The sequence below is a fragment of the Echiichthys vipera genome (genome assembly GCF_963691815.1).
Source record: "Echiichthys vipera genome assembly, chromosome: 5".
NCBI classification, from domain to species: Eukaryota; Metazoa; Chordata; class Actinopteri; order Perciformes; family Trachinidae; genus Echiichthys; species Echiichthys vipera.
The window spans coordinates 13,801,851-13,822,243 of NC_139830.1; the positions used below are offsets into that span (position 1 = coordinate 13,801,851).

General features: G+C 40.7%; 1 protein-coding gene across 1 annotated transcript in view; it reads left to right on the forward strand.

Moving 5' to 3' along the window:
• Positions 1 to 20,393, forward strand: part of LOC310947563 (rho guanine nucleotide exchange factor 17-like) — a gene marked incomplete at its 5' end in the record, with an annotated part of 60,887 nt that overhangs the window by 31,925 nt on the left and 8,569 nt on the right. Inside the window, 3 exons of the mRNA XM_083914405.1 lie at positions 10,812 to 10,889; positions 14,783 to 14,965; positions 19,911 to 20,027. Of these exons, the coding sequence (XP_083770531.1) occupies positions 10,812 to 10,889; positions 14,783 to 14,965; positions 19,911 to 20,027 (378 nt within the window). The remainder of the gene's footprint in view (positions 1 to 10,811; positions 10,890 to 14,782; positions 14,966 to 19,910; positions 20,028 to 20,393) is intronic.

The window sequence follows — 20,393 nt, forward strand, 5'->3', positions numbered from 1 at the left end:
CCTTTTGTGACCTTTTCCTGTTGTCACCATTTGATCTCAGTTGGAGAGAAAGACCCTAAAGTGTTTGTGTTTATCGCTGGACAAAAGCCACCTCATGCCATGCTTAACTATAACAGGAAACGCTGCTTAACGTTGTCTTAGTCGAACTATAACAGTGAGCAACTTAGAAGGCCTCGAGTTGGTTTACATCAAATCACTTGAGGTTTGTTATTTGTGTTAATATTGCACGAGGCACTGTATTTTTAAAGCTTCTGTTGCTTGCATCAGTTCAGCTCAAGCCCATGTGCCGTGCCGTCTTCTACTTATGAAACTTTTTCATTAAAACTACATTTCAGATTTATGCCCTCACAAAAATTGTCTGGCAACGCGTGCCATCTGGCTGATGTGCACTCACTTATACACGCACAAAATCCTTTTTACCTCTTTTGTCTGGTCACTGATCTTTTTCTTTTTTTGTGTTTGTTTTGCTGTGAGTAACCCCATGTGTATTGCAAAAAGGGTGTGGACTCACTTGCTGCATGTTAATGTGGGTGGACGTACTTTATGAATTGTTAAAGTACCGTGCTGGCGGTTGTGCATGTTTTTAGATCATTAACTTTATGTGGTAAGGCAGTTGCTAACAGAAACTCTTTGGAAAACGGACCCAAATAGTGTGTGCGAGGACGCTGGAAAAGGGTGCAACTGCACAGCCGCAACCATATGATGAAAATACAACTTTGATAAAAAATGCATGAAGGCATGAAAACAGAAAATTCTCACATAAAGCCGTTACTCACATAGGCTTATGGCCAATAATAGCTAAGTTCAGGGTGGAAAAAATAAACCAGTACCTGCAATAGCATCATGACTGGGGTGGGAGTTCGGCATAATCTGAATATATTTCCACAGTGCTATCAACACTGCCACATTTCTCAGTCTGCTGCTTTGAGTTTTTTACTGATAGTGGTATGCTTTCTCAATATTAATTTTATATTAACCATCTTAGTGAGAATTATTATATTGTAGGTCATGTTTGTCGTGGACGAGTGATGGTTAAAGTTTTTCTTGCAAAGTTTGCATGTTACCTTCTTAGGGTCATCAACTTGATCACATTTTCAAAGTGATCCCATATTTTAGACCTCTATCTCGACATGATTGCCCCGCGCACCTACAACCAAAATGGTGGTCTAATCTGCCAGAATAACTGAAAACACCCGTGTGGGTGTTCAGGGGCTACAACTGTCTAACCACGACGTAGAAAGGACTTGGTGTCACGACTTCCTGTATCTGGCCCTTGCTCTAGTTAGTTTATGCCAAGAAATAGAACGTCATACATGCCTGGAAGATGGGAAATACATTAATAGACTTTCAAAAAGCTTGTAGAAATTACTGTCCGTATACATGGTTTGTAGTTAAAGGTTAAAACGTGCAAAAGACAGCTTTGGTCTGTTTTTTAAATGACAGCCACACTGTTGTCATGGTTATCTGTGCTGCAGCCATTCAGTGTGCCTGCATAGAAACAGAGCAGACTGAAAGGACATTCAAATCTGTGTTTCCTCAATGGAGGATTTAACTGCAGTGGCACTAAAGGAAATGAAGACAGTGAATTCATGAAATAATTGGTACAGCTGGGACATAAAGAAGATGCTATCAGAGAGGACGGTTCATTTGAAATATACTTAAGAGGGAGATGGATGGATGGACAGCTCTGTCGTCCTCCCCCTTCTCGACCCTCAGATGCCTTGATCGATTATTTATGAAGGGATTGGTTGAGTCTGGCTTAGCTGTGCGCCATGAGCGTCTGCCCTGCCTGCTGTCTCTCATTTTACACACTAGAGGGGGGGGCATGACACTCACACACCCAACAACCCACCCACCCACACGCACACTTTTTTAATCTGTCCCGCGGTCCATGCACATCTCGACATATGCTCAGATCTTGCTTACATCGTCCATGCAGTAGCAGCAGATCAGACACACACGCATACATGCTGAAGCGTTCTCCTTTGCCTCTCTCATACGGTGTGTGTGCGCGCTGCATGACACACGCGCTGTGACAGACAAGCTGCGCAGCTGAGCCTACCTGAACAGACCCAGAAGAGAACAAAACAGGACACACACTTTGACACACAACACTCAATTTACGGAAGAGCAGAAGATTTTCCTGCGGAGAGGTTGCTTTCTGAGGGACTGAACTATTAAAAAAAAAAAAGGATCCGTTGCCAGAAGAAGAGAGGACAGGGGGAAAAAAACAACTGGAAGGAACATGTTTATTTCATGTCGTGAATAAGAGGAAAGGTGGTGATCCCTTTTCGACCCTCAGGTGCTGTCTTTTCTTTTTATCTACCGTTATTCTGCGGACATGAAGACCGAGTTTGTGTGAGTAAACAAACAGATAAAAAACCCTGCAGGTGTTTTTCTGGCTGTTCCGCGTGTGTCTATGTGTCATAGTGAGCGTGCGTTCGGGCACAGGGACTGCTCCGCATGCTGCAGATGGTTCGAACCCTTGCCCAGTTCAGCATTGCTCTGGAGGAAATGAATGAGAATGGAGAGAATACAGGAGATGAGGGAGGAGGAGAAGAAGTGGTGGACAGAGATGCTGTGGATCAGTTAAGAAACAACAACAGGAACTCCAGCGGGAATTTGAATGGGAATGGACTTTGTGCCGGAAGCCCCAACGGAGAGGTAGACCAGGCATTTTCCTTTCTTCGCAGTTGAGATTTGTGTGTGAGTGCGTGTGTGTGGTCCCTGTCTTGCACCTTGGCTGCGTATCTAGGACTTTATCACCTGCCTGTTCAAGTCAATTTAGGTTTCACTCAATCCAGCCTCCTTTGTTGCTCTGCTTCTCATTCTTCTTCTGCTTCTTTTCTTTGAGTTCCTCTTTCATTTTTTTTGTGTTTTTCTGTGTATCTCCTTCATGTTTATAGAACATTCCTTGTTTGAACATGTCTATATTCTACTTGGATAATTTCTCTTTCTTCAGATCCTCCTCACTCCGTCTCTCTCTGTAATAGAATTAGAGCTGAGTGAATCACACGATTATTTCCAGCACCTTCTGTGACATGAATCTTCACTCAATGTCCAGTGTTTTCATGATCTCCAGTTACAGTATCTTTGGTAGATTTTAAGTGTAATTTATTTTAAGGCGTCTCTCGAAGCATTTCCTTTTTGCGTGTTTGCCACGTACCTCGAGTTATGTATGCTTGAGAGGCAAGCGCAATCAACAAACACACTTCGGATTACCTCCACATGTGAACGCACTCTCACATACTGCAAACCAGCAGAGGTCTAGTCGGCATTTCAGATATTACGGACACAATCGGCGGAAAATGCTTCTGATACGGCCTATCTCTATGCAGAGAGCCAATATCACCTAATTCATTAGCCCCTAAAAAAACATTAAAATAGTTTAACTCTCACTATAAAATGGATGTTTTTCTGGAAATCAATTATTCTTTGCCACTCAAAAACTGTAGCCTACAGCAACTTATGCTGCTCTGCCACTGGCAACTACTGTTTTTAGAAGAATAGATTTTCAGTAATTTCTCACGTGATGATCGCTCATTTACGGAACACAGGAAAACAACACATGCTGTGCTAACTACAGAACGTAACGTTGGTCAGAGCTAACATTAGCGAAATGCCAGGCTTTAGTTCTAACATACTGGTATCAGATTTATACTCTGTATAGGCTGAATCAGAATCAGAAATACTTTAATAATCCCAGGGGGAAATTGTTTAAATGATATGCATGTTCAGGTAGACGGAATTGGTATAGGGACGAAGTAAACAGTTTCAGAACACCTCTACTAATTACCCACCTTTTAAGATTGATTGTTTTATTAACTGATTGTGTGAGTATGAGGTGAGAGCAATTCGAGGAGCATTAGAAAGGAAAGAGTAGGACAAGAGGAAAGGAATGGAAGAGGGGATGATGATGGAGGAGTCGGGAGGTGGATCAATAGTCTGTACGTGCACGTCTGAAAGAGAGAAAACTATTGATCAGTAATAGAGTGGGTGAGAGCAGTCTGAGGAATGAAAATGACAATAAGGGGAGTACACATACACACACATCCACACGCTGTTGCTTACATCTGCATGCCAGAATTACATAACCTGTTAAAAGGCCTGAAGAGGAAGTGAAGCAAGACACTCAGACTCAGTGTTTTGCAGAGGCGTGTGGATGAATAGAGGAAGAGCTGGGTGATGAGGATTCTTTTTCTTTGGTCGAAGAGGCTGCCTGTTGCTGCTTTCGCCAGGCTGTTGCCAGGGGATACAGTCGTCGGGGAGGAGGGGGTGAAGGCAGCAGTGGGGGGAGAGGTGTGACGGCAACGATGAGATGAGGGGAAAGAGCTGTCGTTTTTAGTGAAATAACTTCCGCTCAGACCTCAAATAGTGCAGCGTTTGGGGATGTACAGCCAGTATATTTTATGATGTTGAGATACATAATTCAGTAACTTGGCGATATATAAAAACAAGGAATTGAAAGAAAATGACAATAAGGTCACACCACAGGTTCAGCATTTTCTCCTCAGTTTTCATTCTTGGCCCCTTTGGTCATGTGTTGTTGTTCACCTTTCCAAGAAAAGAGCCAATTGTCGTTTTTAGCCCTCACTTTTTTTAAGGATCAAACAAACGAGATCAAATTAAGTTGGCTACCATTGGACAGGCTAGCCATGTCCTCCTGCTTCCGGTCTTTTATGCTAAGCTAACCAGCTATTGTGTCAGATCACCTCAACTCTTGACAAGAAAACAAATTTGCGTGTTCCCCAAGATGTCGAACAATTATTAAACCTAACCTAACCAAACTTTTATTTAACTTATTTAAAGATGCTGCCAATATCAGTTTGCATATCTGGAGGTCTGTCCATACCAGCTAAACTATTATTTTGATAATAGGAAAAAAATGCTGTTTATAAATAGGTCGATTTTAAATTTGTATCCGGTTTTGCATCAAAATACACATACAGATAATCAGATACAAAATATTTTTCTTGCATTTAAGTAAGTGCAGGACATGGAGATTAACTAAAGGCTCATCACACCTATGGTAAAGGTTATTTTGATTAGTTTAGCTAATCAGAGCACCTGTTAGGACTATGTGATTCACATCTCCTCCCCTCTCCTGTTAGCTTTGGTGCACCTGTGTGGGAAACAATGCCATGTTTTTGAGGGAATCTGCTAACTAAGGGACAGACAAACAAAAATAACAAAAAAGGCAAAAATATAACCTTGCTGGCAATTGTTTTTTGTGAGGAGTTGTATGCTCCTGTGCTCAAAATCAATGCAGCTGCCTTCTTTGCAGCTGTGTCCCAGTCTTTTTGTCGGCAACGGAGGTCACAGAGAGAATAGAAAATCGACCTTACAAAATATTTGATGGCACAAAATTGAAAGCAGCTGAAGAAAGAATGATTGGGAACTTCAGTCCTTTATTGGCAAAAAAAAATAACACTAAATTGTCCGTGCAGGATACAACTGTAGAATCACACCTTGTATGGCATTCAGTCTCTCTCATTTAGCGGCCTTCGGACATAAAAGCTTGGAGGAACATTTTTGTTATACAAACAAAAAGTAAATCCAGTACAGTAGTAGCGGCACCATATGACAGTGTACAGAACAACAAAGACAGAATTACATTACATAGTTGATACACATCATGACCTTTGTCGTGTACAGTAAAACACAAATGACATTAGCCTGCTCTCTGACTCTGGTGTATGTTGTCTTTACTGTCATGCTGTAATGTTTGGCTGCAGTTGTGAGGAATAACTTACTTTATGGACCCCCTGTGTCCCTACCATTATGAAGACGCCAGGACTCGCAGAGGGACATATGAGAACATGCTGTACTACTCTCTCTCACACATACACAAACACACACATTGTACACACTTCTCTCTCACACACATACAAGGGTGTCCTCTTAGATCTCCTCCATTGTTAATTAATGGGCTGAATCCTGTGAGCCATCTATTCTGTCACATTTACCGCAGTGCCAGAGTCTACAACAACCCCTACCGCAAAGTAACGTTTAAGGTTGCGATTGTGTCTGTGAGAAAAGAATAACCGGATACTTGTTACTTTGCATATTATGCGCATACCTTCGCTCTTTGTGGCACTCTGTGAATTCCCTCTCAAAAAAAAAGGCCGATGCACAGACCTGTCTCTCTCAACAGATCTTAGCTCGGGCTGTTTTGGGGCTGATTCAATTACACAAACACATTCTTGCTTTTCAGACCACATAACTTTGAGTATTTTCTTTACAGGTGCAGTTGATTTTAGCAGAGAGCTGTGGTGGCGCTGTAGGTTTCTTTGCATAGTGCTCGTGTTTGCCGGGATCTTCTTACAGTACTCTTCATGACCAAATCGAAAATGCTACAACTCAAACGATTTAAAAGTGGCGGGAGGGGGATCTTCGATGTTAATTTCAAGGTCAAAGCCAGACTCCGTCATGCTGGCTGCTGCTCTGCACTTATGTACTGATATCACGAGACAACTTTTCAGGTCAACAAAAAATATCAATGTCATTAGTTTCACCTTTGTTTGTGTTCTTAAACTTCTGTCACACCTGTGGCAGTTTCACTTCGTCTCTCTGGTCTGAGGCTTGACTCAGACGGCTCTGAGAGTGTCTTTGACTTCAGCTCTACAGTTGTGCAAAACCAACCTGAAACCATTCAGCCTATAAGCTGGGGTTCCTACAGTAACTCTGCTAGCAAAATGAAGCTAGCATTCCTAGCATTATTTTAGCATGTTCTGTTCTGTGTGTGCGCGTGTGTGAGTGTGATCTAATAAAGACGAGCAGGACAGAACAGAGGAACATTTCCCCTCTTGTTTTGCCTCATTGTCACACACTTACATGTGTTATTCCCCGTCTTCCTGTTCCCATCATCATCAACCGAACAGCTCTACTGAGGGTCCAAATCACTTGCATGTGTGTGTGTGTGCGCATGTGCTTATTTGCCTGTATTGTAGTGAAAGCCGTCAATTTTGTTTGCGTGTCTTTCTCCGGTTGATATCAAAATAATGATTCAGCAGCCGAGAGAAAGAGAGGATGGATCTGCATTCGTCGGTTTGATCATCGGAAATTAGATTTAATTTGGATGAGATATTCATGCAGAGGCAGCTGTGTGGGGGTTTGTGTGTGTGCAGCACGTGTCAAGGGATGCTGACAGAAACGGAATGTATCACTGCAGTTGTAGCTACCAAGGAAATCCTGCTTTTGCTACACATATTGTACAGGACATAAATACTGTAGTTTGTATTATTTCTTAGATGGCACTACTGCAGTTCCAAATACACACAGTACTATGACTGTTTAGCAACGCAGCCATGCGCCATGTTTGATAGCATCATTATCAACAAATGATCATCTGTTGACACAGTGGGTGAGTGATTGATTGTAAGATATAATGCTGAAAGGATTATTCAGTTAATTGATTAAGCAATTGCCAAACAGCAAATTATTTGTGATAATGATCATATTTATCATTTTAATCGTCAGAAATTTGCTGATTCCAGTGTGAGGATTTCCTACCCTTTTAAAATAATAGTTAATTGATAATAAAATAATAATTCCTCTCTTTTATCTACTCTTTTTATTGATCGTTGTGGGCTGATCAGAAAAAAACAAGCAATTTGAAGGGAACACCCTGGTGTTAATTGTGATGGATATTTTCCATTATTTTCTCATACAGTTTAAACATTTTAATTGATTCATTTTTTAAGAAAAACTGTCTTTATTTACAAGAAAGAGGTACATAAATAAAGTGACAACTTCTACAAACCGGGAGAGTTCATTAAGTCCATTGAAGATCATTTATAGTTTATTTTTAATTTCAAATTGAATCCAATTCTCCTAAAAATATTGACCGTCTTATTAGCTTTTTTTGCTGTTTGCATCTTTAATTTTGGTGCAACTCTGTCAGAGTTTGTCGACAAACAAATCAAACCTGTTTGAAGCCAGACTGTTTAGATTTGCAGGTGGGAAATCTACGATTAGAAAGATTAGCAACTCAATTGTTAATTCCTATTGATAATAGTCTAGTTAAATAACACTTTATAAACTTGAGTTCAGACAGTTTTGCAGGACTGCTGCTTACTTTATCAGGGGACTGAGCCAAGATGTATTTTGAATGAATGGGTGTCCGTATTTGGAGGGTAATTAGGGAGTATAGATGGATGATTACTGTGGTATTGCATGTTTCCCTCTTTAGCCATCTTTCGCCTGGTATTTATTCCTTCTCTTCCATTGTGTTTGTGTTCATATCTCAGGGCAGAGTAGACTTGGACTGGATCCCTCACTCTGTGAAGCAAACATTGATTTTAGGAACAATTACGTGACAAAAGAGTTGAGTTATTCGTGGTCAAAAACAATCATTTAGAAGGCAGGTTTTCCGCTCAATCATTTTCATTTCCCTCTTTCTCACTCACTCACACACACACACACACACACTCAATGACACACACCTCCTTTCACCCTCCGGTGGTACCCCACAGCGCCCCTGGGATCCCTTCAGATGCCAAACACTAAACATGGCCTTTCTGGGAAGTTATTGTTACGATTATTTATAGGGCACAGTGGTGCTGGCAGAGGGGAGCAAGGGAGAGGGAAAAAAATCCTCTGTGTTTGTGTGTGTGTATGAAAAGACAGTGAGAGACATTGTGGTTACATATGCACCATAGGGTTTTGACTGTGGCTCTGTGTGATATTTATAGGTCATGTATGGTACGAGAATATTTCGGGAGTCTCACCAGAGACCCCTGAGATAATAAGTCTGACTTTTTCCCTGATCCTTATATACTCCCCTTGTTATTCTTCCGCCTCTCTATTTTTGGTCACATGCACACACACAACGCGCGCACACACACACACACACACACACACACACACACACACACACACACACACACACACACACACACACACACACACACACACACACACACACACACACAAACGTACCTCATCACATTTTATCCGGAGAAAAGATGGATTGTTTCGCACCTTTATGCAGTTTTTTTTTTTCTGAGAAAAATTGTGAAATCTAACATGATTTCTCTTTTTTTAGACTTTTTTTCTGTCTGCCCTTGTTCCCTTCATCTGTCACTTTCACTTTCCTTCTCGGACTTAATGTGTCAGGCTCATTCACTTGCATCCATAGATCATGAGTCATTGTTAGAGTCAACAGCTGAGTCATGCTTTGACTCTGTGGACTTCCTGGCCTCAGTGACCTCTAATCCTCTCTCTCTTCTCTCTCTCTCTCTCTCTCTCTCTCTCTCTATCTCTCTCTCTCTCTCTCTCTCTCTCTCTCTCTCTCTCTCTCTGTGTGACAATGGAAACTATCTTTGCAGACTTTCCTGCGTTTGCCTCCCTAAAACTTAAATGATTAAAATATAGCACAGTTTACATTTAAGAGTTAGTATTTCAATCCAACAGTTTAAATTCAGAAAGTACTTAGCGTTTACTTTTCAAGATTGGGAAAATGACCTATTATAACAATAATGTGGTTTGAGAAGTAAGACAACGAGACAGCTGTGATCATGATCTTTGTTTCTGTGTTGTGCGACTGATGTTGGAAAGGAGACGTAGAAATGGGAGATTTAAAATGCCAGAAAGGCAAAAGGTCCATTTACAAAGTGCACAAGATGTGCTGATTGTTTTTAAAGTTAATTGTCACAATAGCATCAGCAATTAAAAAAACAAACATATAAAGTTAAGATTCAGTGATGTTAGTTAGTTTAGATTCAGTGATGTTGACTCCTTCTTGCTCATCATACTCTATTCCACTCTCTTAATCTCGCTAGTAAGATTCAAAAGAAAGCTGTACCTCAGGAACAGGGGTCAGTCTGAACGGGGCCAGTTCCTGTCAAAACAAACTGTATGTAAAGATTCTGAGGTCAAGGAAAGGTTCCTGCAGTGGAAAAATGGCTATAATAGAAGAGAGAGAGTGTGTGTGTGTGTTTGTTTGTGCACATGTTTGGTAAGTCTTCATAGACTGATCTGTTGGGATGAATCTGCCTCAAGCTTTTTTAAAGCATCTATCCACCCTCTTTTATTTATTTTTTATTCCATTTTGTTGTCATGCAGCATAATTCAACAGATGTAAGACACATCAGAGTCACGCTATTATTTAGGGAATTAAGGCTGCAGCTGAAACTTACAGCACTCAACAAAAACCAACAAGGCAATCATGACACAAAGGTGATGATGTGATCCTGATTCATGTGTGGTGAAGAGTCCCATTTCTGTTCTTGTCTTTTGTAAACATGGAAGGTTTCCATGTGAAGGTTTGGACGCAGATAGAAAGCATCGCTTGTTTCTAAATATTGTTTTCATTAAATGGATAGCTGTTACAATAAAAGCACAGACTGGGCACATGGTGAAAGAGACATGGGTGTGACATGTAACAAATGTTCCTGATGGGAATAGCAGCGGGGATGTTGCAGTAACAGTTAAGACATAGGCTTATCATTCACTGGAGCGCCAGGACACCACAATTGTGTGCTGAAGAATAACAACCCTGTGAGACCTCTGTGTTGTCTTAAACACAAAAACCTGACATTTAGTTCTTGACCACTGGACTGACCTTGAGTCAAGCTTTAAGGCCTTACAAGGCTTTTCAAGATCACTGTGTATTACGAAAAGGTAAAATCCAACTTCACCAAATTCACTTCATTCCATATTTAAACTCATGAACATTTGTAATAACATTTAGGATGAAGACTCGTGCATGTCAGTGTTGGGGTGCTGTTCTGTATGTCCAGATAACTAATGATGTAAAGATAAATCTAAAGGCAGTGATGATTGACCTTCTTCTTCGTCTGTTTTCACAGGACATGAGGAAACATGTGATGATGACCCTCTTGGACACAGAGCAGTCGTACGTGGAGTCACTGCGCAGTCTCATTCAGGTAACACGCACTCACAGAAACAACGACACAGTTCTTACATCTCTCGTGTAATAAGAGAGAAATGCTCACTGACAGACACATGCAGTCTTATTGAGCATTGTGGCACCACACATGCGCAAATACACACACACACACACACACAACATTGTGGATTGACAGACTGCTGAGGAGCTGAAAAACCAATGTAGGTAACAAAGGTGTTATATAATCCACTTATTGTCATTCAGTCAGACTAATCTGTTTACCCTAATCACATCTCACTGTCATCAGCATTATCTGCAAACACACACACACACACACACAAACACACACACACTATACTCACCTATATCCAATACCTATCTCTTCCTACAGCTGACTAACCTTTACCCCAAATCTTGGCTCTCTCTCTCTCTCTGTCACACACACACACACACACACACACACACACACACACACACACGCACACGCACTTCACCTTCCCTACCTGTTGTATAACCTGTCGCCATTCGCTGTGTGGGCGATCAGTGTGTGCTTGCATTTTTCTGTGTGAAATGTGTGTTGGATAGTGCACGCACATCCCACATGCTCAGACTTTTCTGTGTGTGTGTGTGTGTGTGTGTGTGTGTGTGTGTGTGTGTGTGTGTGTGCGCGTGTGCGTGTGCGTGTGTGGCCACAAATGAATAATCCTGGGCTGTGTTCCCATGGCGACACAGGGAAAGTAATTGTTACCACGGTGACTGCAGTGAGAGTGCATATCCCTGAAAGAGGGTGTCAGATGTGGTACACCTGAGACAGCTCTACAGCAGCGCTGTCCAAAGTTGAAATCCAACTCTTTGTAGTTCCTTTTTTCCCCCCTTGGACTTGGGAAATTTTCTGTAAACAAATTGATTGGCCGATAGGCAGAAAAGTTATCGCCAACTATTGTGATAATTGAATAATCGTCAAAGTTATTTTCACATTAGCCCTCATTTATCAATCTTGCGTGAAAACGGGCGCAGATCTGAGTGCAGAATTGGTCGTAGGACAGGACACACGTGATTTATGAAACATTCGTATCTGACCAATCTCAGCGTACGAATGAGCGGGCCTTGATAAATGCAGTGGCTGAATTCGATCGTCATTAACATGTTACGCCCTTAAATATTCCTGGTTCGAAGGCCTCGCCCACTGAGGTCAAACATGGAGAGGAGAAACACTGGTTAGAAAATAAACTTTCCGACACACAGATCGGCATCCTGACATCCGAGATGGAGCAAAATAAAGATGTGCTTTTTGGCAGTCTTAAGAGTGGAATAAAAGGGGCCCATAAAAACGCTGTATGGAAAAGAATAACGGAGGCAGTCAACACGAAGCACTCCACTGAAGCTCCACTGTGACCCGTGTGCACCTGTGCATGTGTGCGCACTGCTGAACCTGCACTCCTGCTCTGTAGCGGGGTTTGCCAGCGGGGTTATTAGGTATTCCGTTAGGGGATAACCTTTTTCACCTAGAAGAACCATACCAACATGTTAATCATCTGATACCTTGTTTGATTTATTGCAATTTACCAAGGAGATGACTTTGGCTCTGCAGTGCGCCTTCCTGCAGCTGTGCGCCAACACATTAATTAATTAATTAATTAAACTTCAACCGCTTGTCCCTGTCGGGGTCGCGGGGGGCTGGAGCCGAGCTGTTTTGAAATATAAAAGAATCGTGTGTGTGCGCCCCCCCCCGCCACGATAGCTTGGCATCACAAAGTACCTGTACATTTATCGTGTGGTATTTTTTGCAATTGATGAATGCGTAATCATTCATGGATGGTGCCTTCAGACGCACATGAGTTCAATCAATTGCTCCAACCACAATTTCAATTTTTAAAAAATTTGTTTTAAGAATCCGTTTTGATCTGTTTTTAATATGATACTGCTTATGCTTAATGATAGCTGAGGTTTGTTAATTATTTTCAGCCAGGTTTTGCTGTGCTGCACCGCAAATCCACAGGCTCAGATTTGCATACACGATCTCAGACCTGACGTGAGATTTGATTGTAGCTCCCGCTCACGTCCAAATTGATAAATGCCGAAGTTTGCCTGGAAATGGTCGTTTTTCTGCCGTACGTTCGTTTGATAAATGAGGGCCATTCACACTAATTGTCACATTCACCCGTTCACACAGGCATTCACACTGATGGCAGTGGACATCTACAAACCATCTAATCTAATGTAACATTCACACCACATTCACACACCCATGCACAGCACGGGAAGCAATTAAGGGTTCAGTGTCTTGCCCAAGGACACTTCGACATGTGGACCGGAAAAGCCGGGGACCTCTGACCCACAGCCGCCCCTCGATTCTTCATTCCTATTCTTACATCAATGCATAATTTCTTGTAAGCCGTGTTTGCTATACATGTTTATTTGAACATCAAACTGTTAAGGCTATTATGACAATTATGCCCCTGAAAGCAAAACAATTGAAAAAATAAATTGGTGCATTAAAATGGTGAAATTATAATCTATAATGGAAGCAGTGGTTGTTTGTGTGGTTAATGGCTAATTTATCTGTTCATCAGAGTGATTGTCTGTAGGATCGACACTGGAATCACACTTTCAACCACAAAAGGACTGAAACACTCTTACAGTACTCTCACAGTTGATTTTAAAGGAGATCACACTTGATCTAATGGTCTCCAACGTTGTTCCGAGAGAGCTACTGCCCTGCATGTATTAGGTATCTCCCAATGCACCTGATTCTAATTCCTTACTCGTTATCAAGCCCTTGACAAGCTTCACCTGCTTGATAACGAGCCGAGCATTCAAATCAGCCGTGTTAGCGTTCGGAGATGCCTGAAACATGAAGGGCAGTAGCTCTCACAGTTAATCTCATTAGCTCACTGACAATTATAGTAACATGTTTCGTATCACAATGACATTTGAGAAGATACTTTGGCCTTTCAAAGCTAATAAAAGATCTTTATTATCAAAGAAGTAAAAAAAAAGCCCTGTCTTTATCAAACTATTTGTGTGGAACAATCTAACTGAGCTCTTATGCAACATATTTCCATGATAAATTAGTTGAAGGAAACTGAATCACTGCTGCTTTGAAATATCACAAATCCCACTTTGTCCCAACTTCATTTAATATAAAATGTTTTGTTCAGCAGATTGGATTAGTCATCAAGTGTGTCATGAAGTCACAGCCGACTGGATTTTGGGGTCACATCGGTCTGAGTCCATTTCAGACAGTAAATTGAATTTCTAGTCTCTCAGCTTTGTGTGTGTGTGTGTGTGTGTGTGTGTGTGTGTGTGTGTGTGTGTGTGTGTGTGTGTGTGTGTGTGTGTGTGTGTGTGTGTGTGTGTGTGTGTGTGTGTGTGTGTGTGTGTGTGTGTGTGTGTGTGTGTGTGTGTGTGTGTGTGTGTGTGTGTGTGTGTGTGTGTGTGTGTGTGTGTGTGCGTGCGTGCGTGTGTAAAAATCAGATGACCTTGAAACGCAAGTAAAATAAAAAGAAAGAAAGAAAGAAAAGGAAATAAAATTATTAGTAGAAAAGAAGGATACAAGGGCATGAAATGATATGACAGCATTTGGATCTAACTACTTGAATGCAGCTTGATCTGTTTGTTACTATGGCATTAACATCAATCTGGCCGATGCCGCATTCATATCATTCAAGTCGGCCTCTGCGTTGTAATTCTGTAGATATCGGGACCTCTTACAATATTTCCCACTCGGTGAAAAGAATGTGCAAACATCACTGGCAGTTACATAAATAAAACCCAATTTTTACACTAAATATATTAATTTCAGCTAATTTAAAAGGAGCTATAATGTAAAATTGCCCCCACACCACTGCTGGATGACATTTTAGCTAACATGGCATATTTAAATTAATTCAAATGGTCTGTAACTAAATGTTTGTCTTGTCCCCTCAGGGCTACTTGCGACCTCTCAAGCAGCCGGACAGCGGCTCCATAGTGGACCCTCTGCTGGTGGACGAGATGTTTTACCAGATCCCGGAGATCCTGGAGCACCACGAGCACTTCTTGGAGCAAGTCGTCAGCTGCGTCAGCCAATGGCATGACAGGCAGACCGTCGGACACATCCTCATCCAATCAGTGAGTAGATATAACTGTCCTGTTCTCCTGCTATCTTTAATGATCAGAAATATGGGTTATCCTTATGGGTTTGAAACCGTTCAATGTCTATTCTACTTTCATTCATTTCTATAGTTTGAACTTTACAAAGATTACAAACATGTTCAGAGGTAGAAACTAACTATTTGACACTTCATGAGGTCCCTTTATGTATTGAAGTGTAATTCCGGCGTATTTGCATCCTGCGGTCTTTTTCAGCATAAATATCCATCAAATAAGCCATTGAGACAGTTTTCTTCGTTGATCACCTATCAACAGACAAATCCCGGAGAATCACTAACAGCGAGACATGGCTAACACGGAGTATCTCGGGGCGGAGCGCTGAACCATCCAAAACATCTTTTATTAACCACTAATATTGCTCAAAATAGCACCAAACCTTTGCAGTAGCATAATAACAGTCCCTATACATAAAACAAAGCACCAACAGCATTTTCTGAGGGTTTTTTCTGAGGTTCAATAGAACCAAACTCGGTAATCGACTTGTTAGGACTGCCTATCAATATGGCTGTAGCCAGCTGCTAAGGCTTGTAGCATATTTTTTAAGAAACTCTGGTTTCGCTAATTACGTTGATGGCGCTTAATTTATGTGTAGGGACTTTCATAAATTAAGGGGGTAATGAAAAAACAGGATAGATTGAAAAATTAACGACTAATGTGTAACGAACTGAGCCGAACTGAACTGAACCGGTCTGCTTGTTGGAAATGAGGCCTCAGTGATCTCTTCTTTGTGCTTTAGGAATGTATTCAGCATATGTTAGCATTGTTAGCTTGTGTATGTGACATGTAAGGTGTGTGTGTGAGATAGTTGACCTCAGTAGCAATAACCCCGGTGCTTCTCTCCATTTTAAATACATTAAGGCTGGTTGTGTGTTAGAGACTTCAGGAACCTTTGTGTTATAAGGCAACACTATATGAGTTATAATAGTACATCAGCAAACTAGAATCAGCCCTAATGAACAGATATTCAGCCGATCTAAAAGTACAACTCATTCTGTGCAAAAAATGCTTTGCATTTTGCTTCTCTGGGACAATTAGTTTTTATTATCCGTCTGAGATAAGAGAAGGACAGAATTTCCAATAGCTTGATTGATGCTCATCGGTCAATTCTGTAAAACTGTAATTTTCAAATCCAGGTACAATTGTATTATAAAAATAAATGCATACAGGTATAAACTTATTTTGAAGTTAAACTCCAAAACTTTTTCTATAAGTGTGCCTTGAACTTTTCTGATCTACTGTTGCAGCAGTAGAGCAACTTGCACAGACATACAATCTATTTTACTATAGAGCTTCAATGAATAAATTGTCTTTTTAAAGTATAATTGACAGCAGAGTGGGGTGTTTTTGTTAAGAGGCCGTGTATAGTTAGCAGCACTGCAGTGGTTTGATATTTTGGTTTTCCCGGTGACCTCTCATCGACCCATTTAAAATTTCCCATGACCTAAGGGTGGCTCTCAACCGAAAACAGTGCTTTAAAACATCAGTGTTTGGTAAAATGTCAGGTTTCGGCTAACAGTTTACATTAAGTCAGAGATTCATTGCAGAGGAAGCACATATTCCAGTTCTTTCAATGTGGCTACAGCTTTTGTTTTTAGTGAGTGGGAAAAAACACTGCACTCTCTTGCTATGTTAATGCCATTGTTATCCCTCTCAGCACCTCACAGCTTGAATGAAACTGTTTCACAAACTCACTCACTGGAGACACAAGGGACAATGCGGGAAATGCAGGAAACCTTTACCTGAATTCAATTCACAGATTAATCATTAACTGTTAACTGGTTTTCCTTTACAGGTAACGGTCGAGTATGATATTGAAGAACCTGCTGTAGAGCAAGTTTTTTTCCTCTTTAGTTGCAGATCCTCTACACACAGACTGAGCCTCCCTCCCCCACTCCCTCGTCCTCCCCCTCCTTCTCTCTCCGCTGCAGCTCTGTAATCCGCAGCAGCTGCATGGTGCTGCAGGCCTCGTTGGCGCAGTAGGCAGCGCGTCAGTCTCATAATCTGAAGGTCGTGAGTTCGAGCCTCACACGGGGCAGTTGTTTTGTTCAGGAGTCCACAGAAATGTGGCAGAACATTTAGCAGATCTGCAGAAAATGTAATTTTGTGTAAGATATCATCACAGCAGACCTCACAGCACTGAATCAACATTTGTGTTTGTGTTTCCAGGCGCAAACATTCTTTCAATGCCGTCATGACAAATGGTTTCAAGACTAGATTCCCTCCTAAACAGATATTTAAACTATTTTTTAGCTATTCAAGCGTCCTAGAAGAGTCTAACTGTATTTTATATTTACCTTTGTATAGTGCCTTGAATGTAAAAACTTGGTCACACACTCTAAATATTTTGAGTGTTAATTGTGATGGATTATTACAGTTTTTCTTAATTTTGGATTGCACACTTGTGAAAATATATCCAATTCAATCCAATTCAATTCAAAAAACTTTATTTATCCCCGGGGGGCAATTCAGGGCACACAGAGCAGCAAATAACGACAGTGCAACTATACAAAACATTTTAACCTAACAACAAGAATAAAGTGTAAGAGAAGAATAAGTGTCAGGATGTTAGTGTGTTAGTACAGGTAGAATAAGTGTCAGGATGTTAGTGTGTTAGTACAGGTTAGATACAGAGAACATCGTCGGCGTGAGATGTAGAAAGACATGTGTGTATCAGATGTAAGCAGACATGTGAACGGGTGTATATGATGTAAACAATGTAAACATGCAGTAGACTGTTGAAACAGGTATGAACGGAACTGTAGTGCAGAAAAGATATAAGTGGACAGTGATCGGATTCAGATGAGCACTGCTACATCGATGCAGACTGTATATCAATTCAATTCAATTAAAAAAACTTTATTTGTCCCCGGGGGGCAATTCAGGGCACACAGAGCAGCAAATAACGACAGTGCAATTATACAAGAACATTTTAACCTAACACAAGAATAAAGTGTAAAAGAAGAGTAAGTGTAAGGATGTTAGTGTGTTAGTACAGGTAGAGTAAGTGTCAGGATGCTAGTGTGTTAGTACAGGTAGAATAAGTCTCAGGATGTTAGTGTGTTAGTACAGGTAGAATAAGTGTCAGGATTTTAGTGTGTTAGTACAGGTTAGATACAGAGAACATCGTCGGCGTGAGATGTAGAAAGACATGTGTGTATCAGATGTAAGCAGACATGTGAACGGGTGTATATGATGTAAACAATGTAAACATGCAGTAGACTGTTGAAACAGGTTAAACTGTTCCATTAAATACAAATACTAGAATGTAGTTAGTTAATGCCATTTTGATTTGATTTAGTTAATTGACAACTTCCTAATACATATACTTTGTCAGGGATAAAGTGATTAAGCACTTATTCCCATTGTTGTCTGTGCTTTGTTCATAGTTTCATTTGTCATGATGAAAAAAGAAATTGAAGGCTTGAGGTCATTTTATTCATCCATACAATCTTGGAACTTTCAATGACCCCCTCCAAATCAACCAACACGGAGAACATAGGAAATAAATACATATAAACTATCAATAAAGACATAAAGAACAAAAGAAAACAGGAAACAGGAAAGATAAATTACATTAATTACAGTTCCATGTTTCAAGAACTAACAACTGTAACTGTATCAGACATTTGTTTTTAAAAAACAGACGACGTAGAAGATATGGTAGGCACCCAACAATGTTTCATCCAAAATTGCATTAGTTTGGTGACACTGCAAACATCAATGGTTTAAAAAGTAAAACATAAAAAAATGCATTAAGTTACCTACTTTATTTTTGGGTTAGCCACTGTAGAACCTTTGATTTGAAAATAAGGTTCGACATAAGTCAAAAGTATATTTAACAGAGATGCTGTAAATATATGTATTAGGTGTAACTTTTTATACAAAGTGCATTCATAATCTCCTCTCTCTCTCTCTCTCTCTCTCTCTCTTTCTTCCTCACTCTCTCTCTCCCTCTCTCTCTCCCTCTCTCGCTCTCTGTCTCTCTCTCTCTCTCTCTCTCTCTTTCTCTCTCTTCCTCCCTCTCTCTCTCCCTCTCTCTCTCCCTCTCTCTCTCCCTCTCTCTCTCTCTCTCTCTCTCTCTCTCTCTCTCTCTCTCTCTCTCTCTCTCTCTCTGTCCTCTGCTGTGACTAATCCTCACATTGTCCTCTGATGATATCGCTCTGTCCTCATTACTCATCTCTCAAAGACTGAAAAGAGGGAGAGGACTCTGCGAGAGGGATGACAAAAGAGAAATACAGGGTCAGGTTATTTCATGAAATGGAAGATAGCCGGTTACTCTCTGATGTTCAACACACATTATGTCTAGATTATTTTGAGCACCCTGGCTCTTTCAGTCCCCCTGCCCTCTATCATCTGTATGTTCATGTCTATGCTTGAGGGAGTGAAATAACTTTTCTTTTCTAGCGGCAAACAAATTGAAAACCACTTACACCGAGGTTTCTTTGGTAATCCCTCCAATTACAGCTCTCTTTTGCTGTTATTATGATTTAATTACACAGTAACAAATGCAAAATGTACTAACTGCTAACTGTTCAGCACATACAATTAGCTGAACGTGAACGCTAATAGCAATGCAGCGATAGTTTTATCTTATTTGTAGTAGTTGTTTTCCCGATTGTTTCACCAAATGCAACAGTGTACCTGGGAAATGCTCTTCCTGGAATCGGTAAATGTGTTTATGTAAAGTAAATAGGCTTGCAACATCTTCTTATGATGACTAAGAATGTCATTTTAAACCAGTTTGATCCTACAGAATGTCATATTAGTTTTGGGACCAGTACAGATATTCTGTTAACTGGAGATTCATTTTAAACATGCTATGTTTAAAATGAATCTCCAAATGTCACATAAAAGTGTACGTACAGTAATTCAAATGTCTCCTCCTTCTTCTTTTCTTCACCAGTTCTCCAAAGAGACTCTAGCTAATATGTATTCAGCGTACATCGACAACTTTCTCAATGCCAAAGATGCCGTGAGGGCTGCCAAGGAGGCCAAGCCAGCGTTTCACAAGTTTCTGGAGGTGAGTGTTGGACTGAGTCACAGGATGTCCTGTTTTATCTTGGCAGCTGCTCTTATGTGTTGGTTTGGAAATCTGAAGGTCCAGTCTAGACATTATCCTTGTCTGGTTGAAAGAGCCTTTTGACCAGCTTTTAGAGCCTGAAAAGTGCTTTGTTGTCCGCGTTCTCCAGGTCAGGTTTGTGTATATGCTAATTTGTGCTTGTGCTTCCTGTCAAGTTCCTCCAGTTTGCCCATGTAGGGATTCCTGTGAGTTTTTCCCGTTTGAAAAAGAGACAGTTGCCCTACAGCTACAGGACTTCAGGGTTCAGTTTTATGAATTGAGAATTGTTTAGTCATGAATATTCTTGAAAAGAAAAACGTTTACAGT